This window comes from Peromyscus eremicus, chromosome 16_21 (genome assembly GCF_949786415.1).
Source record: "Peromyscus eremicus chromosome 16_21, PerEre_H2_v1, whole genome shotgun sequence".
NCBI lineage: Eukaryota > Metazoa > Chordata > Mammalia > Rodentia > Cricetidae > Peromyscus > Peromyscus eremicus.
In genome coordinates, this window is record NC_081432.1 from 53798248 (window position 1) to 53825615 (window position 27368).

A 27368-nucleotide genomic window follows, 5' to 3' on the forward strand; every position below is an offset into this window, starting at 1 on the left:
GGGGTAATATAGATATTTAAATATTCTTTCTTTTCTTAAAAGGCTATGTCCATCTTTGTAAATAAATTTCCTTTCCTTAATCTTGTTTGATGCTCATGGCCTTTTAAGAAATGAGACATTAAAGAAAACCACAGCCATTTTTATTTATGCTAGCCTGACAGGGAACTAAGAGATGTCGTTTTCACACTATGAACATGGATACATTTAAAATATAATACAATATAAATAGAGTTGTGTACCTTGAATTAGGCAACATTACTTACTAAACAAAAGATGAAAACAAAAGCAACAGTGAAGTGTGTGAGGACTAAGTTGGTTCAATGTGTGGTGGAGGTGGGAAAAATAAAATTAATCCATGTAGGGACTCTAGGTTTTACATTCACACAGCATTAAAAATAGTCACAGCTCTTCGCAAGAAAGACCACTGGAAAACTCATTGTTTGCAGTCTAGATGTAAGTGGTAGAGTGCTTGCCTATCATGTGTCAGGCTCTAGGTTTAACACTCGGCATAAACAGAAAACAAACAAACAAAGAAAAACAAAAATATAACAAAAAAGAGAAAGAAAAAAAAACAAAAACATCACTCAAGATTCTGACAAGTAAAATTAAAACTATAATATGTATATGCCAGAAAAATAAGAGTGCATGGATGTACACTTTGCAAGTGAGAGAAATGAGACCTTAAATCAGTCAAGCAAGAGACGTTAGCTGAGCTGTCCCTCAAGGATGGCAACCGTGACCCAGGTTACAGGAGGAGCTGGGAAGTGATAGTAGTGCCAACCCAGCACCACAGCAATCAAGTTCAAAGCCAGGAGTCAACAGCAGAGTTCTAAGACAGTGAAGACTGCCTTGCCACTTCAAAGGAGCACACACTGGGCATCACAGAGAACAAAGAAGACATAATGTGACTCTAATGGGGACAGGGAGATCTGTGGGCTGGGTGTTCCAAATGGATTGTCCGTGACTAGGACACAGATTGTTCAAAACCTTTCACCCACAACATTTTATTTTAGCCCCACAGTTTACAGGGAAACAGGAGCAATGCTTAAAAAAAACAAGATTAATGAAACGTTTCAAGGGAACATTGGAGATTTAGAGTAGACTTCTGGGAAATTCACAATGTAACTTTTTTTATTAAAAAATATTAACTGTACATCATTTAAGCTACAAAGACTTAAGTAACAGCCTATAAGCTTGCATTAACTCTTTAAAGACATGCCAATGAAGCTTTCTACTAACCAGTTCTCTCAGTAAGTAAATATTAACTGTACATCATTTAAGCTACAAAGACTTAAGTAACAGCCTATAAGCTTGCATTAACTCTTTAAAGACATGCCGATGAAGCTTTCTACTAACACAGTTCTCTAAGATTTATTAACATTAGAGAATTGCTGAGTTGTAAATCACTTGCTTAGCATGCAGGAGACTTGGGGTGCAGTCCTCAGCATGAGAAAAGAAAATGCAAGTTGCTAAGCAATATGCCTCACGGATGAAATGTAAATATGTCTCCTCCTCCAGAGTCAAGCGATCTTCCTCTACACATTTCTTTTTCACAAATCCTCACCAAAGGTATAAATAGGTATGTTTCTAATATTACTTTAAATAAGCATGAAATAGTTATTGCAATCTTGAAATTCTTCAATTTATAATCTTCAAAGGCACATTTCCACTAGTGGTCCACTTACTCCAATGGGGACACACGTCTTAAGTCTGTTTGGCCATGAGTTTATGAATGAATTAATCCACCAGAGAATTCAGCACACTAATGATTCACTCACCTCCCAACAATGTCACCAGCTGCAGACAAGTGAGCCTTTATATCAAAACCAAAAGTTTCCAAATACATACCCTTGTTCACCAATTTCTTTTATTTCATACATTGGAAAAAGACACAGAACCTGTCTTCCTGTATTGATTTTTGCCCTCTGAATAACAATCCTTCCACTGAATAGGAAAAGAGATTGACTGCAGAATTCCAGTCTCCTGACAATTGTCTAACAAAGGTGCATATTTTCACATCTAATATCTGATATTTATTTCAAATTTGAACACAGTGAAAATATTTATTGAAGACTGAAGTTTGCTAAAAGAATCACTTTCTAATAATATACTCATATGTATTTCTCATCACATCTTGGGTATCTCATCTCTATAAGGCAATATTGATAAGGACCACAAATAGGGGTCTGATAGAATAAGGACCTGCTTAGATGATGTGCCCAGAGGTACACAAAATTTGCTTTGCATACCTGCAGCATTTAATCTACACGTAATTTGTACAAAAGTAGAAAACCTCAGTTTTGATCTCAAACTACTGAACTGGAATCTGCATTTTAATAACTTAGGTTATTCATATACACACCAGCATCCACAGAATACTGCTTCAGTAACTAAGAGATGCATCCATCCACCTGCAATTCTCCCTTTTCTCTTTCTACCCTCACATTCTATTGTTTTCTTCTTCCTCTTTCTCCCCTGTATCTTTGCTTCTCACTCTCTATCTTTCCTCTCACATTTTTGTTACCAGTTTTCCATTATGAGTTTACTTATCTTTTAATTAACCTAAAATACCTACCCTGAGAGTTTTATTTTTTTCTGTTTTAAAGGCCGCATGGTTAGAGAATGTGAATGTTCTCTAAATTAAATGGGTATCAGAAGACACAAGAAATTTATACTGCTTTAAACTTCCCCGTGGCATTGTTCCTCCAGAAACCAGAAAGAATCTAACCTAAGCCTTGTTGGAAAGTGGACAATATCATATCAGATCCTTATCGATATCTCATCTGGCAAAGAATCAGCATATCAGAGACTGGCTCTCCTCCACTGTGATCAGATTCGGGCAGTAAGGGAAACTTTGCAATGTGAAAAACCAGCAGAAGTCACAGGAAAAGGAAAATGCAAGGAAGAACACACTGAGTTAGTTCAGAGTCACTTCCCCATGGAGCTACCATCTTTTCAATCACAGAATTCTGAAAGAACCTACATAGTCATCACCCTTCCTATTCCTATGCCATTCCAGAGTCCTCCATCTGCAAGCTACAGAGATCTCCAAATCCTCTGCTGTCACGTGCTACATTTGTCCTCATTTCATGTTGTTTCTATGACAAACACCGTGACCAAAAGTAACTCAGGGGAGGAAAGGGTTTCGTGTCTTAAACTTCCCAATCAAGTCCATCATTGAGGGAATTCAATGCAGGAACTTGAAGCAGAACCAGGGAGGAACACTGTTGTTCGGCTTCCTCACAGTCTCACTCTTAACCGATTTTCCATTTTTCTTTTCTTCTTTCATGATCTTTTTAAAAGAAGGGGTTACACTATGTAGCTTTGGCTAGCCTGAGCTTCCTATGTAGACTAGGCTTCAAATTTAAGGAGATGTCCTGCCTCTGCCCACCCAAGTGCTAGTATTAGAGGAGTGTGTCATCACACTGAGCAATTAGCTGACTTTCTCATGTAGACCAGGATCACCTGCCTAGGGAGTGGGACTGCCAACAGTGGGCTGAGCTCTCCTTTATCAATGAGTATGGAAACAGTTCCCTATAGACACCACCATAGGGCAATCTGATCAAGTAATTTCTCAGTTAAGGCGTTCCTTTCAGTTGTTTTGATCATTAAAGCTAATTAGGACAACACTTATTATAACATCCAATATTTCCTTCTAAGTATCTGTCCATGTTTCCTATCTATGTATATCTCAATATGCATTATCTCACTGGCTTACTACAGGCATACAGTGCTTAGAAGAATGTTTAGCATGTTCCCCCTCCATGGGACATGGTTTGTTTTTTGTCCCACTTTAGGGATGATAGAGATTATCCTTTATCACTGAAAACATCACTATCTTCCCTAATAACTGGTTGTATTTTGTGCAGAACATGTAATTTCCAAAATAATTTACTTTAATGATTATTATAGGCTTTGTCTATCTTACTGTTCTATCATGGAACCTATCATAGAGTTGTGTCAACATACAGTCAGATCTCAGCAATTCTTTAAATTATAAGCAACCACTCCAAGATTTATGCATAATTTCATTGAGTATGCAAAATAATGAATCATATTATAATTATTAGATTTTAGAGAAGAAAACTCAGTATCAAAAAGGTCACATAGCCAATGGAAGCAAGCCTTAAATACAAACACAACATTTTATAGTAACAACAACAACAACAACAACAACAAAAGGACAAGTTATACATTCTTCAGAGTCTAACAAAGGGGTTGCAACATAATGGTGCACATAAGTAGGCAATTATATTAAATACACTTTAGAAATACTTTATGAATCTATTTCTACACTTCTATAGACTACTACCAAGTTTCTGGGAACACACAGTGGATAGTTTTTGATATCCTATACTTTAATTTTGGCTCTTACAACTAACTAACTACTCTGCATTAATCACTACCTAATGTATACATGCATTAAATTTCACATTAGACTTTACAAATATTCACAGATATATGTCAATTCCAATATTTTAAGAAACTGTCAAGTTTATCTGATCAGATGTTCTATGAGTTGTAGCAGGGTCTTTGTTTACCAAACTGAGGTCTTTGGCAGTAATGTATACTTGTTGATTGTGAGGAGATTAAAGAAAATTTAGGTTTTTGCATGATGTTATTCAAGGACATTTCCAGAGGTGATGTCACAGCTGGTGACAGTTATTTCTAGATAATATTTTTTGGTCTTTCAGTCATTTTAATTCTTTAATATCCCTCTTGGTTTCAGTCTGTAAGTACAATATGTTGAATATACATGCATATGCATATAAATGTAGTTTTTCTTCATCTGTAGTTCCCCTGATTCCTAAAGAATAAGGAAATATCAAAGAGTAGAATTTCTGACAGAACACTGGATAAAGATTTCTGGCATTGCTGATGCAGTCAAATGTAAATGAGGAATTTCTAGGGAGATAGTTTAAGAGAATTATTTATTTTCTTATGTAATTTAGACTACACAAAGATGGCAGTTTTATTCTTAAATCTAAGTAACCAATGCTCAGACAGGAAATATACCTTGCAGAAATCCTGCAGAACTGCAAACCTATAACACAAGATTTCTGCACATGGCAAGCTACCCCAACAATAGGGTAGGTTTCACCTCTGCAATGTTGAGATGGTTATTTGTGTTGGCTGGGGAGAAGAGAAATATCTCTCTCAATTCTCAGCATCATCTAACCCTAGTTAAAAGAAGTGAGGAGACTTAAGCAGAAGATATTATGCAACTGAGCTCATGCCTAACAGAAACAAATTGCTAACTATGTATGTGGTAATTGATTAAATATGATAGGGATTAGAAGTGTGGAAGTTGTTCTATGATGGAAGTTTGGACTAACTGTTAAGAAATTAGACGAAGCAGCGATGATGTGTAGGCTGTACATTTTCTTTAAAAGATCATCCTAATTGATTCTAAATGCTACAGGTTCAGAGTACACTAATTTAGGTAATCTCCCCAGTATTTTTAGTGATTAATTTACTTTTAAATGAATTATATTAGTTGAAATAATATGTTTCTCTTGGGGAGTGGTTATTGAAGGCATGAATATTCCTTTATAATAAAAAAAATAGAAAGAACATCATGTCTTTGAAATACCAAGCGACCTGATACTTATCTTTGGTTGTTATTCCTGGATGAGAAACTAAGATTCAGAGGCTGTCCATCAAATCAAAGGTTTACTAGAAATGTAGGAATATCGAGGTTAAACAGAACAGCATTTCAATTGCCATCAGTTCTGCCCATCTCTTTTCTCAGCATTGTGTTCTTTGCTTGTGTTTTCAACACCTGTGCTTTGGTCTAGAAAATTCCCTATGTGAGTGTTTTTCTGTAACAGTCTCCTGAAACTCAATCATACTCTCTTCTCCTAAAAACTTTCCTCTCCTATGCTTTTTTTTTTCTGAATAAGAAGAAAGTAGAAACATTCATATTTTGACCTCAAACTACACAGGTCTCACTATAGAACCCAGGCTGACCTGGATCTCAAGACTCTTCTTAAGTCTCTCCACTGCTGGGATTACAGCCACATGCTCGGAGGCCCAGCTCAACTCTCAGAATTCTGATTGAATTGTATAAAAGCATGATGCTTCACCCATCTCTCCTTTGGGTTCATGTACTTAAGGACAGTATTCTATTTTATTTAAAAAAAATCTCTATATCTTTGGTTTTTCTTTATAAATCAATGCCCCTTCCCATTCTCAATCCAATTTTCCCATTTTTCTTTAAAACAAGCCACAAAATGAGGCTTTTGTTGACAGAAGAATAAAACATCAATTTCTCCCACCCTTCTCTGAAGGATTCTGAGCAGAGGCAGTAAGACATTACTTTTTCTTATTTGGGTTTTATGTAAATATTCTGTATTATCAAAACCTTCCTTTATTTATGTGATGCTTACTACTGTCAATCAAATATGGTAAAGTCACAGAAATTTACAGGGTCCATCTGATGCACTACATTGATCTTTGTGGCTTAATGTAGACAATAAAATGGGTTTGGGCTCCACTGCAGCAAACTTTTGTGGTAGGTCATATTTTATTTAATTAAATACTAAATTAATGGTGATATTTACCTTTTTAATTGTGTTTCATTTGTACTTTTTTTTTTTTACTCAACAACAGAATGAGCTAGAACATAAGTTGGTCATTTGAGGGATGTATTATTTTGGAGTTCAGTACCAAGCTAAGCATGACCAAAACTGCTAATGTTCATGTGTCAATTATGTCAGATTTGACAAGTGGTATTTGTTTGGTACTTTCCACTATAATTCAAAGTATAAAATACTGGCCTTACCAATCCATTTTTCAGTGGATCCTAATAGCCTGGTGAGCATTTCTTTTAATTGTACAGCTCATGTGTTCATACATGAAAGTATCAGATTGCAAGATATTCTTTCCCTAAATGTAGTGTTCTTCAGACTCTTAACACACTGTGTTCTACTATAAATTACATTATTTCATGATGGAATAGTTATATGTCATAAAAAGCACAACGTTGTCTATTTAACAAGTAAGACAACTTTAAGTAACAGTGTTAAGATATTTATAAAGATATATTTCCTGTTTATATAAAATTAAATTACAGGAACAATATCTGGACCAGGTCATGTGTACAGATGCAGGAATGTTCTCCTCAGATGTGAGGAAGCCAGAGGTGAGGAGGTTGAGAAGACATGTCTAGTTAGCACAGTAGCTGAGAGTCCATCTTAACTCTGCCAATGAGGACATAAGTCATTAGGAGGCAACGATATGCTCAGTTAGAAAGCAGTTTCTATTGATTAGGATTACCACGAGGATTAATCTGCTTAATATGTACAAACACATAGAACAAGAGCTGGGACATCACTCACAAGTAAAATGAATAAAGCACTAGCCCAGCATGTGTGAATCTTTGGTCCAAACCCTGCACTACAAAACAGTAAAAACATATGTTATACATGCTTAGGTCAGTGTCCAGAGTAAAGCATGTTTAAGAAAGCATATGGCTAAAAATGTAATGGTAGACTCTCTGTTTTTTATTTCCTTCATTTTACTAAGCTTTTAGTGCACAAAATAATGAATTTCATTATGACAATATCAAGTATGTGTCTCCTTGTACTTTGTTTACATTCAATAATACACTCTTGTTCAATCCTACCCCTTTCACTCTTTTCATGTCTGTCCTTAAATGCTTATGCTTCTGCTCTCATGACATATGTATGTATGCCTGTATTATGTATGTATGTATGTATGTATATATACATGTATGTATGTATAATCTATCTTCCACATATGAAGGAACTATCATCTTTTTTTTTCTGGGCCTAGTTTACTTAGTTTAGCATTTATGTTCAACTAATTGCCAAGGGTACTTTAAATCCATTTTTTCTCTTGTCCCACAGAAAATGAAGTTATGTCTGGCTCATTGAGGCAACAGAGCAAAAAGTCCTATATTATAGGTATTTACTATTCCACAATACTTTTGCAAATTTTGCTCAGTTCAGAAAGGCATAATTAATCAGAATTGTAACAGCTGAGAAGGTCCTCCTTTTCTTCAAAAGAAAAGGTCTTTGAGCTTTATCCTAACTACACTTGAGGAATGAAATCAGCAATGAAGATATTTTGCATTTTCCTTATTGTTATCTCCACTGTCTTGTGGTTTTTCAGGTAATGTTTGGAATATGGGAAGAATGTGAAGGGAAGTACTGCTTTATTTGTTTATTTATTCATTCATTGCTTTATTTATTTATTGCTCTATTTCTTTCTTTCTTTCTGTATTTATTTATTTTGTTGGAAATATTGTTTTGAGACTCCTCTTCAGCTGTTCAGTGGATACTCATTTTATTGTTTGAAAAAAGCAAGAATAAATAGTTAAGAAATGAATGTTTGTCCAAAGATGCAGCATTAGACCTGGTGATTGTGTTAAATTGTGTGATGAGACTATTTGTTATCAGAAGGAATCCTGTTTCTTTCTTTCGAAGGTAATTTCATTAGCTGACAAATTAAGTTTTTGCCACTAGCTCAAAAATAAGAGGGGGGGGAGAGGGGATGGTTATTTCTACCACAGACCAGTAAATTATTTTTTTCTCATCATCTTTTCTCTTTCGAGAGGTTATATTGAAAGTAAATATTTGAAATATATCTTGAAAAGGGGAATGCTAAAAGCAAAGGAAAATATTGTTGGACAAATAAACTTGGAAGAGAAAAGGTTTCATTAATGTTGTTTAGGTTTGATTACACACACACACACACACACACACACACACACACGTGAAATTCTATGCAACAAATAAGTGTATCCATCCATCAGTTTGTCTGCCTGTCTGGAATAAGTGTGGATTAATAGTTTTTGATGTTTTCCTCCAGCTCCTCAGATGAAAACAAGACAAATTGCAAGAACACATAAGTGTTATCTGGTCTGCGGTTCATGCAAGTCTGAATGTAAAGCTTGGGAGTATGTCTACAATTACTATGACATTGAGTCCCGCTATGTGGTGTGTGAATTCCAAAAGCCAATAGTGAGATTCTTGACTAGTCCCAAGGCTACAACTTAAATTATGATTTGTAAATCTAATACATGATGGACATTGTACTAATAACTAATAAAAATGGATTTTTACTTTATGTCATGAGAGATACTTCTGACGTTTAGATTGCACTATGATGACTAGTGATTTCAACGTTGGGTTAAGGAAATATGAAAGAAACATAAGAATGAGAGTGGTTCATCCAGAAGTTGGAAGATTTCCCACTGTCCCTCACTTTCTTACTTGTTTTATTCAGAAGCCTCCCACACACAGTTGGAGGTATCACTCAACCAGGGCTTACGCTGCCATTTAATAATTTCATGACTCTTAGGCATCAGACTGCACATAGTCAATCAAAAAATAAGGCACTATGGATAAGGTAACTGTTAGAAGAGAAACTGAACAATACAGGATAGGAGATACAGTGGAAATGCCTAGGTCTTAATTGTGCCTGGATATAAGAAAATGGCACAGGAAAAAAATCCATAGAGAGGTGATTTGAGAGATATCGTCTTAAAAGGAAATGTGTGAAATTTTATCTTCATAAACTGAAAAACAATCAAATGGATAAAATTGTGATTGTGAAGGTCTTTTTTTATGAAAATTGGAAGAATTTTAATATATGTTTTAAATATCTCTATAGGATATCACAATAAATAACTTTTCCTCCCTCCTAACAAAAGGGTGTGGGTGTGTGGGTGGAGAGAGAGAGAGAGAGAGAGAGAGAGAGAGAGAGAGAGAGACAGACAGACAGACAGACAGACAGAGAGACAGACAGTCAGACAGACTTAAAAATTGTAAAGCACAATTTTTGAAAAAAATTACAGGATACAGAGAATCTTCCTTCTGTCGTAGATGAAAACAAATACAGAGACCCACAACCAAAGAACAGAGAGTGAAAACTTGAAACCCTTAGTCATAAATGGGATGTTTCCATCAATTTCCTCCCCTTTGGGATCAAGGATCTCTGCAGAAGAGGAGGTGGAAACATAGTGAAAGCCAGAAGACATGGAGGACACCCTGCAAGTCTTTTGTTCATATGATGGTTTCTAATTTTGTGTCTTTATGGGATTTCTGTGTGTGTCTTACGAATGTGTATGTCTCTGTGTGTATACATTTCTTGTTCTTTTTCTCTGTCTCTTTTTTTCTGTTCCTTTCTTTGTTCTATTCAGATTTATTTGTTTTTATTTTATCTTTTATATTATTATTATTATTATTATTATTATTAACTTAAGACATCTGTTTTCTAGTGAAAGAGAGCACAGAGGTGTGAGTTGGGTGGGTTGGGTGATTGGAGAGGTATGGAGGATCTGAGAGAAGTTGGAGGAGGGGAAACCATAATCAGAATATTTCGTAGGAAAAATATCTACTTTCAGTAAAAAAATTACTAGACAATACATTTATATAATCAATAATTTAAGCTTCTATTTTAAGAATCTAGAAGGGGCCAGGCAATGGTGGTGCACATCTTTAATCCCAGCACTTGGGAGACAGTGGCAGGCAGATCTGTTTGAATTTGAAGTCAGCGTGGTATAGATGTAGTGAGTTTCAGGACAGCCAAGGCTACACAGAAGGAAACCTGTCTTGAAAAAACAAACCAAAAAAACCAATCACACAAAAAAAAACACAATAATAGCAACAAAAACAAAGAATTTAGAAATGTAAACTAAACCCCATTTGGCAAAATATGCATTTCAATAATGTTTTTTACTTCCTTTTCTAAAGAAAGAAAACAGCAATGATTAATGATAAATTAAATAAAAAACAAACATTAGTAGGGCAATTAAAATTTGTTTTGCCTTTTTTTGTGTGTGTACAGTCTCACACATTTGTATATACTATGTCCACTCATAGTAATACATTCTATAGAATTTAAAAAGACATTTCATGTAAGGGTGAATCATGAAAATTGTAATAAAAGATTCATATTATATAAAATTCAATTATATTTCTATTAAACCAGTAGTAAATAACTAAGAAATGAAGTATTAAAACATTATTTATGAAATAAATCAAAATAATGAAATAACTACATTTATTAATTTATATACTCATTAAAACAGATCTTACTATATGACAACTACATTGTTAAGAGTAATTAATAAATATATAGAGTCCTAAGGATTCTTGTCACTGAAAAGAAACCCATTCTACCTAATTTACAGACCAAACTGGAGATTTCCATGAAAGACTGACTTATGAAGGAAAACAAGGAATTCCCATACTAATACATTCTATTCTTCATCTCAGCATCAAGGATTTGAAGAACATGTAAAACAGCAGAATTAGTACATACACACAAACAAAAATAAAGGAAACAGTGATACTTCAATGGGAAAAATGGGTTTTAAACAAAACAAAGCTCTCTAGAATGTATATAGACAGACATTCTGGAAGTCTTTTCATCTATAAATCAAAACTATTACTCTGACAATAGAGATGGATCAGGATAGAGATGTTATGGCATGTTATTCAAAGATAGAGGCTGATTAATATATGGGAGGCCCTGGGTTCAATCCCCAACAGTGAGAACAAAAACAAAGGGAATGGAGGCAGCAGAAAAGGTACTTATCACCTATAGGTACATCAATCATATAAAAATGAAAAGGAAGGCTAGAGCCTCTGAGAGTTTAGAATAAAAAGAAGTACGAGGCTGGAGAGATGGCTCAGTGGTTAAGAGCACTAGCTGTTCTTCCAGAGGTCCTGAGTTCAATTCCCAGCAACCACATGGTGGCTCACAACCACCTGTAATGAGATCTGGTGCCCTCTTCTGGCCTGCAAGGACACATGCAGACAGAACACTGTATACATAATAAATAAATAAATAAATAAATCTTTAAAAAAAAAAAAGAAGTACGGAAGATATAATGGAAGCCATTTCAAGACATTGAGTTTTCACTAAGTAGTGAGACACAATTATTAAATAAATAAGAAATAATTATATTAGGAACATGTCTGGCAATTGCAGTTAATGTATATGAAAATATAATAAATGGAATATAGTGGTAAGATTTTACATAATATTGACTTACTCTAGAGGTAAAATATCACCTGCAAAATAATATTTGTACGGATATATGAATTTCTAAATTAATTTTATGTTTTGCAAATGAATATATATTTATGTAAGAAATTGATCATATTTAAGATTTACCCCTACAAATTAAAAAAGAAAGCAAGACAATTTGTGACAAAAAAAGAAAAACAAAACCATTATCCACCAAATGTAAAAGAAATTCATTGTCTTTAATTATTCCAGTAACATAATTGACCAATTGTATAATTTAATTAAAAACATATTCTCAAGATTTATAATTGAAGACAAAAATTATAACTGCAATAAAGAACATTTTGTCATAAAAATTTTGTAAATCACTGGCCAACTTACAACCCAGTCTCCTCTCTGTGAAAGCTTTGTGGACCCGAGGACATGGCTCCACAGGAAAAACACTTGCCATATGCAAAGAGTGAAGCCAGAGTTCTCTGCACAGAACACAGAACGTGGGATGGGCATGTAGCCCACCTACAAATCCAACACATGGCAAGCTGAGACAGGAATCACAGAAAACATCTGTCTAGGTAGAGGAGCCAAAATTGAGAGCTCTGGTTCATCAAGAGACCATCTAGTATATGAGGTGGGGATCCATTGAGTACACCCACTGCTAACCTTAGGCTACACAGGCATGTGCACACACATACAACCATGTATGTATACACACCACACACTTATACACATAAAAAACCCCACAAAGCTATGCTATGGTTTTACATATAAATCGAAAGATGATGATGAACATTTTTCATAGTTTTAAAATATTAAAACATTTTATATAATCTGGTTGCTGAAAGGTAACTAAATTATCAAGTAATTTTTCAAGTTACAGAAGACAATTACAAGGGAATATTAGGGAGCTCTGGAAAAGCTAAATCCAGCTGGGAAAAAATACAGCATGAATTTTAATGATATGTTAACAAAAAATGAATCTTAATTTTACATATCTATCATGAAACATTTAATGTATTCATATCTGTTATATTTTCTTAACTTGATAACATCAACTTATAGAACTTTCTGCAATAAAAAAGATACATGCTTGACCTAGTGATCAGTAATTTTAGATACACTTCTTTACTGTAGCCACATAGACTTTGCTGAGTTCCAGTAGGCTTGGGATGTAAATGTCAATGGAGGAGACATTATCTTGATGCTGAACTGCATGTTGATATCTGCCTCTCAGTGTGTATGATTTTCTGCATTGAGATGGTGTGTTGAGGTTGTTTTAAGAAGCTTGTGAAAAAGAGTGCATGTAGACTAGTGGAATATGATTCGTGCCTCTGAAATAACTCCTCAAACAGGACTAAATCATTGTCCTTTACAGACCTTAGTTATGTATATGATGGAATAAGCTGAAGATTTACACAGAAGTGTGTCTGTAGCTGAAGTCCTAACACATGCTTACCAGGTTTCCTTCAATTTGGATTTTTGGAGCACCTAAACTTATATAGCTTAAGCTTTTCCCAACTTCGGCTCACATTAGAATTTCAATTCTTATAAGTCAATATTTGGGTGCTTACTGATTGCCTAAATAACATCATAAGCTTATTAGAATCAAAAACCAAACAAAAAAGGAAGAAATACAGGTGTACAGTGCAAGCTAGGTATTATTATTGGTTCATCCTCTTTTTTCTATCTCAAAGTTTGATTGTTCACAAAAGACACAATCCTTACATTATTTAATCCTTTAAGAAATGGGCGTCTTTAATCCAAGCACTCAGGAGGCAGAAACAGGTGGATAGCAATAAGTTCAAGGCTAGCCTGGTTTACAGAGTGAGTTCCAGGACAGGCTCCAAAGCAACACAGAGAAACCATGTCTCAAAAAAACCAAAAATAAAATAAAACAGGAGGCAGAAGCAGAAAGACTGGATCCAGCTGGGAGAGAAGGGGGTTGGGGGACTGGAAGGAGTAGGAGGAAGAGAAACCATAATCAGGATATATTATGCAAGGAAAAAAATCTATTTTCAATAAAAAAAGAAGTAGGTCTAAATGAAAGCTGAATTTAAGTTAAATAACCTAGGCCCATAGTCAAGTTCACTAACATTTTGTTATTAGTACTGGATTTCAAGTTCACTGTACAAATTAGACAACACAAGTATTTTCTTCAATATTATTTTAATAGTTGGTTTAAAAAATACAGACACTAGAAACAGTTTTCTGGAAAATACTAAGGCTGCATTAACTCTGAACGAACACTGTGCCAGTTACTCAAACCTGCTTACTTCCAATCTAATTACTGCTTCAGAATTATTTTGTTTTGCTCTGACTTCTTAAGACAAAAGTATGCACCAATACAGCATCATGACTAAAGCTGCTATTCAGGACTGGGAATTTGGACAGTCAGGGATCAAATGTGTTGGAAAAATTTGAGTAACATGTACCTCCAGACACAAGTTTGTTTCATTAGAACACAGAAGTTAAAGACAGGAAGGATAGCCAAGGTGTGTCATCCTACAGGTTCAGAAGTTGGGGACGAGGACCACATCTGCGGAAAGAAGAAGGGAAAATGCTGGAAGTTAAAGGGTTAATATAGGTCAGGATACAGAATGGTGAGAGGGGGTAATGGATGGCTTCACCACAATTAAAAGTGCCTGACCATGCCTTTTGGAAAGCCACTAGATAGTAAGTTAATTTTCACTGTATGTTTAAATAAGACATCAGTAGTCCAGCCACTTCTTTTAATGTAGCCATGTACACACTGCTGAGTTCTGATTGCTGTTCACAACATAGAGGTCACTGTAGGAGAAACTGCCCTGAAGATGACCAGGTAGGTTAAAGAAAGGAAATATATAGCTTTAAAAATATAACAAAATGTATAACTTAAAAATTAAAATGCCCGCTGGGCGGTGGTGGCGCACGCCTTTAATCCCAGCACTCGGGAGGCAGAGCCAGGCGGATCTCTGTGAATTCGAGGCCAGCCTGGTCTATAGAGCGAGATCCAGGAAAGGCACAAAGCTACACAGAGAAACCCTGTCTCGAAAAATGAAAAAAAAAAAATTAAAATGGCCCCGCTAGCTCAAGGGCTACTCTCCCAGGGCAACAAGTAGGCTGCAGGCTGACCCACACCTCTCCTACTGCTCCTGAGATCCAATCCCCCTGTCTCAGCCCCAGCTCTGCAGCAGGAAGCCTGCTGTTGTCTCCGTTTTTCTCTGGCTCCATCGCTAATTGATCATAAAGATCTGCTCCCTAAACCTGCCTTCCTCCAACTCATGCCAGTATCCCAGCTCCAACATCAACTGGCATTCACTGGGAAAGCACCAGCTGAGCAGGCCGGGAAAATAGGTAACACAGCCATGGCACTCTCCAAAACTCCAGAGAGGTAACAGAAACCAAGGAACAAAACACCCACCCAACAAAGAAAAATCAAGAAACCATCCCCTTAGACCTGTAATCATCTCAAATCCAGATGCCTACATTTCAACATAAAAACACAATGAATAAAAGCCAGGGCAATATGTCTCCACTAGAGTTTAGCTATCCTACCATCGCAGGTCCTGAATATTTCAACATAGCAGAAGCACAAGAAAAAGGCCTTAAAGCCAACTATATAAAGATAATAGAGATCCTTAAAGAAGAAATGAGTAAATCCCTTCAAGAAACCCAGGAAAACATAAACAATTGGAGGAAATGGATTTATACATTTAGAGAAAACATGAAGAGTTGAAGGAAAGGAATAAAACTATTCAGAACCTGAAAATGGAAATAGAGCAATAAAGAAAACAGAAACTGAGGGAATCCTGGAAATGAAAATTTAGGAATTTGAACAGGAACTACAGAGGTGACTTTCAGCTTCTGATCAATGTCCTGGAAAATCTATGGAAACAGAACACGTGGCTAGAGAGGCCATGGAACCCAGAGGAGAACCCGCTCTTGCCACTTTCCTAAGGTGGTGTAAGTTCCAACTGTGTTCCAAATATTTATAATTATAACAATACATAACTGTAGCTCCTCCTTCTCATCAAAGAAACTTCTTTGGCAAAAGACAAGATATCATAACAGAGAGCCAAACTGGCCAAAGTGCAGAGACCAACTGACTGTGAGGTACCTGTCTCCAGGTAATACTACTGCAGTAATCTCTACAATTACGGCTCAGAGAACATCAACAAAGAGAGAGTAGACAGCATGTAAGATCGAGAGAGGAGCAGGACATCTGTGAGACAGTCTTTTCTGGGAGGAAATAAATGAAATGTGGGAGAAGAGATAGGTTGTGGAGGAGATGGGGAACTGGAATGGAGGGCAAATGTTATCATGATGCATTATATGAAATTTTCAAATATTTAAAAATTATTATTAAAATAGCTACAGCCCTCTAACTGTACCCCTTATTACACAGTGCACAGGAGGTAGGACAGGGGATTCTGGCATGAGACTTTTTATGACCACTTAATGGCTATATCAGATAGAGCCCATTACTTGGTATCTTAACAGATGTGTTTCAACATCCATAAACAAGAAGTGATTACAATACCTTCTCCAAGGATGCTATAAGGAGTAAATAAAACATACAAGCATTAGACATATAACAATGTCTAATGGACAACAAAATATTTAAATGACAACATTTTAAGAAGTTACCCTTGTTCTTTAGTAATAATGGTGAAGCCTAGATAAATTAATTAGTTAATCAGGATGATTTTTACCACATAGAACAGAATTTCAGTACTTTCCCAAAGTGCTTGAGACTAGTTCTGAGAAAATAGTCTGAAGCATGTGGCCAGGAGGAAAGGAGCTTTTAAAATCTCCAGGCTTATTTCTTCCTGTATTTGTTTCTGAATGCCTGCAGAGATGTGGGCAGTCTTGGTAATAACTGCTGCGCTGGGAATTAGAATATGCATTGGGCCTGAATAAGCACCAAACTTTAATAACACTCTTAGGACTCGTGACCACTTTTAATCAGAATCTACTCCCCTTGGCTTGAGTAATTATCGAGGTTTTGAGCCCACTTTAAGGCAATCACAGAACAAGATAGTTCAGAATACCTTATCCCACCCAACCCCACCCTGCTTTTACAAATCCATTCAAGAAACTGGCTCTAGAAATTTGTTGCCAATCAAACAACTATTGAATAATCTTCCAACATTTGAGGTTGCAGGGTTTAGCAATTAAACATAATTGGGTTCATGGCATTTTAAATTTTTATTAGAGCTTTCATTATCCTCACAGAGTGCAGACACTGATGCCTATGAATTAGTCATCAAATTAATTTTAACTTCTTTTTAAAAGACTAAGAGATTCATTCCTAACATTCCTATTATTTCCCAATCTTTAAACATTTGTAGCTAAAACAAAACAAAGGAGAAGGGAAGTTTGATCTGTGGCTGGCACTCCTTTCACATAAAATAATTAATAACAGCATATTGTAGGAGTGTTTGTGTAATTAACTTTCTTATTAACATGAAATACAACTTATTGTCAGTATTAGTACTTAATGTCTTATACATATATTACATATATTTTTGACTAACTCTGTGGGGAGAGAGTAGTTCTCTCTCATTGTGTAGTTCTCATGAATTTCACTGTCTCTAAAATCTACATTGTGTATGGTACAAACAGACAGTAAAGAATGATTTATTTCACCCACCATCATGAAGATTTTCAGTAAAAAACACATGTACAAGGACAGGGTACAGTCTAGTGACTAGTAAATTAGGATGCAAAATTGTAAAGATTCTTTGGTTCTGTAAACTTTGCAGTTGATTTATACCATGTACTGGTGTTTAAAAAGCAGAGGAAAAGCCAAGATTAAGTTATGCATACATCCCCCAGACATCCTGTGGAATATTCTCAATGACATTGGCCTTTCTTGGAAAAATACTTACTTAAAAATAAAATCATCAGCTGACAGTAACAGTACTTTTATGTTCCCTAGATGAAAGAGAAGGAATGTCTAGCCCTTTTGCCCCAGGCACCAGTAAACAGAGGCTAACTTGATAAACATGAATGACCAAATCCATTTCACTGCAGGAAGAGACAGAGACAGCAAAACTGTCCATCTTTCTCTTATTTAAAGACACCAGCCCTTCTGCTGTAACTGACTCTTCATCATGAAGCTGCCTGCTCTTCTCTTGATTTTGTTTTGCTTTCTGGACCTGCTGTGTACAGGTAAAGTGCCATTCGAAAAGACAAAGGCTTCAGGGGAGGAAATCTTGTTAAGTAACAACTGGGGACACGGAAGGGATTCAGTAGCTAAGGCAGTAGTTAGGTAAAGTCCCAGAGTGTATCATGAATACAGGACTTGTGGCCTTGCTACCAGTGAGTCACATCACTGTGTGAAACTAAAACTTTAGTTTTTAGTTAAATGATCATGAGAAAATCAGTTAACATTAACAAAATGAGCATAATCTTGGAAGTTACTGATATCTAAATTCAGATTTGATTTCTGTCATATATTAGTCTTATAGCTATCATTTAAACCCATTTGTTTATTTAATTCATTTATAAATTAAGTATATTAATTGTATCTATATATTATTTTCATAAAGATTAATGATATATGAATATACAATACTTCTCAAGTATTAAGTGAGGATAAGTTGTAAGGAATTTAAAACTGGTATTGTAATTACTTTTAAACTACATTGAAAATTCTTGAAAGCAGATAACATCTTATCTTATAGAAAGGGCATCTTCTGTGATGTCTATCGCCAGAGAAATAAAAGTGAAATTTACCATCGTGGGTTTCACTTGCTTGAACTGTATCCTTTCTTTCTATCCCATTGAACTCGTTACTCTGATTTTGGATTAGAAGCCCAAGGGAAGCATTTTGATTGAGGGCAGGGAAAAGATTGTCTTGACACATTTCAAACTACTTAAGACAGGGCAGATATTTTTCTTGTTTATTCAAAAATACTGCAATTACTTCCAATCAGCTTTAAAAATAAGGAAGTTATCTTAGCAAACACACAAGGAGTCTTTGAACTGTTTGATTTTGATGTTCAAGTCCATTCTATAGGAGCACAAAAAATCAAGAATTCTATCAATAAGTCCAGTTTGAGTAGATTAAAAATCCCCACATAATTATTTTTCACAAAAGGGTAATGAGGTCCGAAGTCAGATGAAGTGGGATACACATACAGTTCTAACTTCTTAAACAGTATGAGACAGAAAGATCATTTGAGCACAGGTCAATATCAGTATGGGCATGATAGCAAAAAAAAAAAAAAACCCTCAATGTAACAACAACAAAACCCAACAAAAATAGTTCAGATAATTTGAATATTTTATAATGCAAATTAAAGATATTAAATGATAATTATGAAAATTATGAATGTATTACATTATCTGAAATTTAAGGTAAACTACCAAAATATTTTAAATATATTTTAAATTTTTAAATTACATTATTTTCTCCTTTCCTTTTTCTCCCTTCAATCCCTTCCACATCCCCTTCCTTGTTTTCTTCAGAAATCATAGCCAAACAGTTTCAGAAAGCAGAAAGCATGCTGGCATTTAGCACAGCCGAGTTTGTATAATAAAATATTAACTCCAGTTTTACTATCATGATTTACATGTGTCTCTTATGTCAGTACTTTGGAAAAAATATGTAAAGTTCTTCCTGACATTTTCAGTACTTTTAAAACCCTGAGAGACATAGTGTATATGTGTGGAGAGTTTTATCTAGAAGTTGAAGAATTTGCAATTCCTTCTTGTTGCATGAAAATGAATTTTAATATGGAACAGTAGCTGTTATCTAGAGAGAAGCTATTTGTTATTTTTGTTACTGGTGGAAGAATGCTAATTTATAATTCCCACTTAAATAATGCTATTCTTTTTCTCATACTGATGCTTGACAGCTGTCATCTTGTTATTTGTAAATTCCAAATAAGTCAAAATACATTCTTCACACCCTCATGTAGGACAGTGTAATTTGAGGATGCATTTTTTTAAACTAGCAAAATAATGTCTTTCCTCCTGGCATCAAAGGCAATAAATAGCATCTCTCATTATAATATAAATAAGGAACCATCATTAATTTATGCAGTAGAGCAATGGTATCATGTGGCTTAAGATATATGATAAAAATTTCTTATTGGACTGGTGATGTAGCTCAGTAGTAAACTTTTTTCTAACATGTACAAGGCCCTGGTTTCCATCCCCAGTAACTTTATTTTCCAAAACCTCTTCCTTCCCAAAGTAACAGAGATAGTATTGCTAATCTAAGTTCACTGAAAACAGAAAACATGAATATATTGAGTTATCAGTACCATCATTTCCACCTTGCTTAGATGCTATGAATTATCCCAATTGAAAGGGGATGAAAACTGTTAACATACCTTCTTAGTTGATGTCTGACAATTTCCCGTTACTTTTCTTGATTTTACTTTGAGAGTTTACTGCACTATGAGACTATCTTAAAAACAGAAACAAATCCCAACCTGATGAAATAGAAGCCTCGTTCTCATAAGGTAGATGAGTTTATCAGTTGTTATAAGTTGTGATCCTGCAGATTTGAGTACTTTATAGAAAACTCTGAAGGTAGAGACTAAAGAAATACTGAGCAATTGAATTTCTTTTTTTTCTTTTTATTTATGATGTCCATAAGGGTAATCTTGCATGACAATACTTGTACTCCTTGCAACCCAGCTGGTACTTGGATCTTTGTACATGTTCAAAGAACCCATCTTACCTCAAAACCTGCTGGTTATTTTTGTTTCCATAAAAGTAATTCTAATGATTTTCAGGTTGTACAGTAAGATAATCACTATTAACTAATTTTCCTACTTTGTATCTGAAAGACAAAGGTATTTATATGTTTTGGTTTATTTGAAATTGGGAGGAAATATTTGAAGACATTGTATGTACACACATACATACAGTTTTAGATGCTGGTACCATGAATGTTTGCATGAGCCTCAATTATTCTTTTAATTGTATATATGATATAGACATATCTTTGTGTGTCAATATACTTCAGTAAAGCTGATTTAACAAAGCAAATAAATAGAATGACAGAGAAATTGTTGGTGTACATCTCAAAGCCACTCTGCATCTTACAATGTGTAACAGAACATTTTAATGTAAGTATGAGCACCTAGTGGGTTCAATCTATCAGTAATAATTGGAGAGAAATCTGACAATGAAACAAACAAACAAAAAACACAAAGCTATTATCCTAAGTATAATAGGGAAAAATGAATTCTGAAACCCCTACCACAATAAAAAGATGTTATATATTTATTTTCACATCAACAATTGATTTATCCCAAATTTAGGTCTATAGAGTATGTAAAATGATGTAGTGATTCCTTTGATGTCTTGTTCTCTTCACAGTAAAAGCTGATATGAAAGACACCTACTTTTGCTTTTTCAAGAGAGGCAAATGCAGACACGTGTGCAAAAGTGTTGAAAGGAAAGCTGGATTCTGCACAAAACTGAATGCTAATTGTTGCATGTTTGCACCTGAAATGAAAGCCCTCTATCCTGAAGATCAAAGCACAGTGAGTATAAAGATTAGTAATAAACAAAACTGGGTTACCAGGCCCTCCCACACAGTCCATGTTGTTCCTTTCATTAAATGGTGTTGTTGGAGAATATTCTCGTTGCTGAGAGTCTGACAATAGTGAGAGATTCCCAAGGTACAGGGCAGATCCATGGAAACATTTGATCATTTTAGATACCTTGTTTTTCCTAAATGGTAGAAGGATGAGTAATGTCGGAAGAAATTATGATTTTCAGCACCCTTTAATTCAAAAACTGTTAAAATGAATAAGAATCTATCTCCATGTTAAGGAGGTACTAAAACAGACTGAAGAGAAGAGACAAACACACATTTCAGCACTTTGGAGATTAAGGGAGCAGATTCATTATAAGCAGGAAGGTTTAAACTCAGTGTAGGCCTTTTTTTTCTTTTTCTTTTCTTTTCTTTTCTTTTTTTTTTTTTTTGCATATGCCCAATTCTTGAGCAGAGAACTTTCAAAAGAAAACATTCCTAAAAGTTAGGCACAGGTGTATACCGATAGAGTTAGGCACAGGTGTATACTGATAGAAACAAGTAACAAGTGGTATGACTTTTATGGGTATTATTGCTAAGGCCAGAAGGACAGGAGATAAAAGTTCTAATGTGATCAATGTGGAAATCACTAACTAACTAAAATACTAGATGTTTTATTAACAATCTTACCATGTTCCTTGTCTGTATTAAGATGAGTGTTAACACTTGGTATTACAGATATACTTTGGACGGACGCAAAATTGTCTGAGTTAATGTAACAAAATAACAAAAAATAGAACCAAGTACATGAACACTGAATACAAAAGATTAGATCTAATTTTGAAATCAAACAACATCTAAATGCTTATTAAATTAACCCAATTTGGTAAGTAATGTTTACAGCGAACGTGGAGTCCTTAAGCTAAGTAAACAGACTGAACTACGGTTTATGCTCCTGCTCCAGTGAACAAAATAAACCTATGTTTGAATATGTCTATTCTTTGGAACTTTTCCACAGAGCTGGAGAAAGAACCAATATAAATATGAACATCAGAGGAACTAAAGAACAGACAAGGTGAGTCTGAAGAGTCAGCTGGGGATGTTTAATAATAAGCACAAGCTTTCTGTGTACTTGCACCCACCAACTAGTTCTAATTGATTATAAATTTCTTAACATCAGCATTGATGATCTCATAAATCCCGAATGTGCTCACCGCACCATCTCTTCTATACCACAGTAACTAGGCAGGTATGAGAGTAAAATAGTACCTCACTTGTATGCAATTTAAAATATTTACATTCCACCAAGTTCTAATAAAAGTCTTACTCAACTAGTTACCAAATTCATTGTAGTCTAACTCCGAGTTCAGAACTAAAGTACAGTATTGTGAGGTAACGGTAGAAAAAAATAAAAGAGCAACAAACCTCAGCCAACCTAAGAGAGGCTCTCAAGGAAAGAGGGGTCACCCACCTTGTTACGGAGATAGAAACATACTGACATGGTGGTTATTATTAATGTCTGATTAAAAATCAGCTGCTTAGTCCTTCAGAACCTGTCAAAGAACAGGACCTCTGCTGTGGCAAATGTGACGTAGAAGGGAACCATATCCCTTTAGTCATGTGATATCTTTAATTGAAATTTGGTTATTTGGCTGCCTGATTTTTGCCTCCTGTAGAAACCTCAAGTTTCTATAAATTTGACTCATAGATAAGAAGGTATTGAGACTTATCCAAGATTCAGAATTTTTTAAAGATTCTCTCTGGATAAGCATTCAATGCCAATTACTGCCTTGAAAATGGAAAAGAAAGGAAAAGAAAAATTCTATATTTCACTGGAAAACTCAATCAACCACAGATAACAGTTATAAACTTAAAGAAGATAGAATAATATTCATTGACAGTGCCATATGCTCAATATGCAAAGTTATTAAATTATTAGATAACTGCATTTTAAAACCGAAAACAAATATTTTAATTAAATTAATTAAAATTTAAATTTTTTTTTCAGATATGCAAACATTGTATGTTTATCTGTTTACCATACTCTCCCTCACCCTGTCCCTTTCCTTCTCTTGCTCCCTCACCCACCATCAGCTCCAATCAATAAATGGACTAATGAAATGAAAAACAAATCTTGAAAGATGAAATACAAACGGCCAATAAACATAGTGTGGTGGATGCTCATGATTACCAGCCTTCAGAGAAAGGCAAAACAAAACTATGCTAAGATTTTATCTTATCTCAGTCAGAATCTCAGTCCTCAGGAAAACAAGAAGTGCTGGTAGGAATACTAGACTATTCATGCTGGAATTCAAGATGAAGATTTTCAAAAACACTAGTGATAAGTCTTTCATGTGACCCCACTATACCATTATTGGATATTTACTGAAAGGACTTTAAGCTTCATATTATAAAAGTACTCTACATCTATATTTATTGCAATAATATGCAAAAGAGTATAAGTATGGAAACAATTTGGTGCCCAACAATGTAGGAATAGGCAAAGAAAAAAGGAGTATATACATAATGGATTTGTTTTCATATTGCTTTAGGGGGTTACGGTATCAAATATGGCTTAACAAGTAAAATCTATGACAGGTGGCATAGCTCAGTTGTTGAAGTGTTTGCTTTGCAAGCAGGGGGACCTGAGTTCAATCTCCAGAAGCCGTGTAAAATAAACATTGCGGTAGCATGGGCTTGGAAACTCAGTGTTGGAAAGTAGAGACAGGTACCTAGGGCTTGATTCTAAGCTGCTTTGTCTTCCTTGGCAAGTTCCAGGCCATTGAGAAACTGTCAAAAAGAAAGAAAGAAGTACAGAAGGAGAGAGGGGTAGGGAGAGAGGGAGATAGGCAAAAAGGTGGTTAGTTCCTGAGGTGAAACACCTGAGGTTGACCCTCTGACCTTCACAAATATGTATTCACATGTGTACATACAGCATACCAGCATACACGTACATCCACAAACACACACGTATGATTACACACATATACAAAATTAAGTACAACTCAGTATTTGTTTTTCTCTACCCAACTACATCTAGGGAAACAGGGAAGCCACACACACACCCCAAAAAGTTGGGGGATCCCAGGAAGGAACTCTTGGATGAGTATAATTGGATGGGTTTGGTGGTTGAATGTAATTGAAGTTATATAGAGAAGCTCAAGCATTGTAGACTGGTAGGGTGGGCAAGCTTTGCAGAATGGGGCAGAAAATACAGGTAGCTGAGCTGGTCACTGCGGTTTTCCTTTCCCTCTGTCTGGAGTCCTTTCAGAGGCTTTGAGGTTGCTGTTTATTGTCTGTTTTCATGATGTGTGGCCTGTCTTTCTCTGAGAAAATTTAACCTCTGGACCTTTGCTCTGCTACCAGGAATCATAAGCAGAATCTTCTTCTCACAAGTTTCTCTAAGCTATCTAGGCAACATCTGACTTCCTGTTAAAAACAAGAATCCTGAAAATCAGAAACTATTTTCAGAGATTATCAAAGGACCAAACCACTGAAAATTATGTTAAATGGCTAGAGAGAGAAAGAGCCACTAGCATTCAGTGTACCTCTTAAACATAAATGTTGATTAGACAATTCTTAATTTATAATTAATTCTAGAGAGTAGGAATTCAAACTCTGAATTAACCTTTTGCTTTTTTTCTCCTAGTATCCATTAAATCACATGCCACCTTTCACTTATAGAATATGAAACTGCAACTGAGCATCAAAATAATAAGAGACTTACTTCTGGCCAAGAGAAAAAGAAACAATGAATGTATACTTTATGTATTAAATGTGCAAATAAACATTCTGTGCTTTTCACAGTTCAATTTTATAAGGATGATAAATTGAAATGTTGGAAAATTAACATAGTGTTAAATAACATCTTTAAAAATTATTAGCTTGAGAACTGGGGACAATGATAAATAAAAAGATTCATAAAGATGTATAACCAGGGCCTCATTCCACAGCCACTGAGGGCAGAGAACAAGGTAAGACATTGAACCCCATTCCCTTGTTTGAAAGAAGTTATTTTGTATATGAAGACATTATTAATTGTGATGAATCTTATTTTGGATGTCTTCCTGTTGGACTTTTATGAGGTCCAAAACAGAGGTAGAAGAAAATACTATGAAATATCAAACAGCATTCTCGGACAAGGTGGGCTACAGGTCTCAGAATTGTGATGTGAAATATACCCTGACCTCTAGTCCATCTTCTATACTCAATGTTAAGTCTGACAGCCATTATCATAAAGGAACAAGGACAGGAGCCTTTAATCTAATGTGAAAATGGAAAGGAACTCTAAGTAGCTCCCTCTTCTCTGCAACAAAATGACAGCAAATACCTAAACAAATCAGTCAGGAATCACAACATGGGGTAGGAGGAAGAGCTGGGGATCTGATATATAATATTGCAGTGATCCCAGCTCCAGAGGTACAGTCCTGATCTAAGCAAGTAGTTGACCAGATGTGAGGCATGGCAGCAACTGTCTTATTCCACAGTCATTCTACAACTGCTGAGCAACACATATGCTGATATAATGCCAAAAGAAACTGATGTGTTATGTGACTGGGTTATGTTTTCATTTTCAGTGTTAGCTGGGAAGTACAAAAGCAAGTAGATATTCTCTTTAGAGAGTGGGAGGTAAATAATTTCTTGTTATGTTTTTGTATAATACTTTTCAGATTGTGATGACCCACAGCCACAGATGGCTAGAGTTTTTTATGTACCCTGCCAGTTTCAGTCTTAATTGAACACCAGTGAAGCTCTAAAGCATTACTTGAAACCATGACTAAGTTCTCTGTTGCAGACAGGATAGTGTGTGTTTTGTAATCAGGAAAAATACAGCTTACACTTCACCTTACATTCTATCCTTAAAATTTGTTCTGTTTCCTTCGCAGATACATATTCTGACTTGCTTCTGTCCCTTCAGGAATACAATCCTTCCTGTGAACAATACATTGCTATCTTCATCTGAGTCATATTTCAGCTCATCTTAGAAACTACCACTGATGAAACTGTTTTATGGATTCTTCCTGTGCTGTGCTGGTTGGTCAACTTGACTTCTACCTGGACATATCTCAGAAGAGGGAATCTTATCTGTGAAAATGACCCCATTATATTAACCTGTAGATAAGTTTGTGGGAGTATTTTCTTGATTAATGATTGATGTGAGAAGTCCCAGCTTGCTGGGGGGGAGGGTGCTATTGGGCAGGTGGTCCTGGGGTATATAGGAAAGCAGAATAAACAAGAAAGGAAAAGAAAATCAGTAAGCAACATTCCTCTATGGTCTCTGTATCAGCTCCTGTTCTTGCCCTCTCTGAATTCTTGCACTGACTTACTTCTATAACAGACATTGATGTGGAAGTGTAATATGGAATAAACCCTCTGGTCCCTAAGCTGCTTTTTTGTCATGGTGTTTTATCCCAACATTAGAAATCATAACTAAAACGCCTTCCTATTAGGTAATGCCTCTGTTGAGAAAGGTGTCTGTTTAGGTGTCTACTGTCTGTGCTTCCATTTTATAAGTTTTATAAAGATGAGGATGCATTCTTCCTACATACTAAGATGTTTTTTAGAATAAAAAGTGTCTTCCGTAAATATTTCTCAGTGAAAAAATTCATGGGAGAAGCCAATGAATGAAGAGGAGAATATTGTGAAAAGAAAAAATTTATATAGATACAAATCAAAACCCCATATGCCAGAAAAACATCCATGACAGTCACTGACAATTGAACAAGACTTTGGTTTTACAGAGTTAGGAAGTAGTGATTATAATTACGAAGCTACAGTATTCTCAGAGATAAGAGGTTTCTATAGGGATATATAAATCAGAGAGGTGGAGAAGATCCATAACAATAAGCTCAACTTTATTAAGATTAATCCACTGAGTCTATTTAAT

General features: G+C 35.3%; 2 protein-coding genes across 3 annotated transcripts; both read left to right on the forward strand.

The window, feature by feature from the left end:
• The first annotated feature begins 6679 nt into the window (after positions 1-6679).
• On the forward strand, positions 6680-9023 carry Defb113 (defensin beta 113). Its single transcript, XM_059281429.1, has 3 exons — positions 6680-6731; positions 7872-7928; positions 8836-9023. Exons 1-3 carry the CDS (start codon positions 6680-6682, stop codon positions 9021-9023), a joined length of 297 nt encoding a protein of 98 aa, XP_059137412.1.
• Positions 9024-17956: 8933 nt separating this feature from the next.
• LOC131893706 (beta-defensin 133-like) lies at positions 17957-26865 on the forward strand. Of its 2 annotated transcripts, none has more exons than XM_059243814.1 (3): positions 17957-18153; positions 21322-21488; positions 22220-22457. In XM_059243814.1, the coding sequence occupies exons 1-3, from the start codon at positions 18096-18098 to the stop codon at positions 22253-22255; spliced, it is 261 nt and encodes an 86-aa protein (XP_059099797.1). In that variant the 5' UTR covers positions 17957-18095; the 3' UTR covers positions 22256-22457. The 2 variants fall into 2 exon arrangements, with proteins under 2 accessions (XP_059099797.1, XP_059099796.1); XM_059243813.1 differs by lacking the exon at positions 22220-22457 and adding an exon at positions 26368-26865 and having other exon boundaries at positions 17960-18153.
• Positions 26866-27368: the final 503 nt, after the last annotated feature.

Coding starts and splice junctions, on each gene's coding strand:
- LOC131893706 (XM_059243813.1), top strand. CDS start 18,096: ATGAAGCTGCCTGCTCTTCTCTTGATTTTGTTTTGCTTTCTGGACCTG. Junction 18,154..21,321: donor TCTGGACCTGCTGTGTACAG/GTAAAGTGCCAT, acceptor TTCTCTTCACAG/TAAAAGCTGATATGAAAGAC. Junction 21,489..26,367: donor ATCCTGAAGATCAAAGCACA/GTGAGTATAAAG, acceptor TTTCCTTCGCAG/ATACATATTCTGACTTGCTT.
- Defb113 (XM_059281429.1), top strand. CDS start 6,680: ATGACCAAAACTGCTAATGTTCATGTGTCAATTATGTCAGATTTGACA. Junction 6,732..7,871: donor TATGTCAGATTTGACAAGTG/GTATTTGTTTGG, acceptor CTTGTCCCACAG/AAAATGAAGTTATGTCTGGC. Junction 7,929..8,835: donor CAAAAAGTCCTATATTATAG/GTATTTACTATT, acceptor GTTTTCCTCCAG/CTCCTCAGATGAAAACAAGA.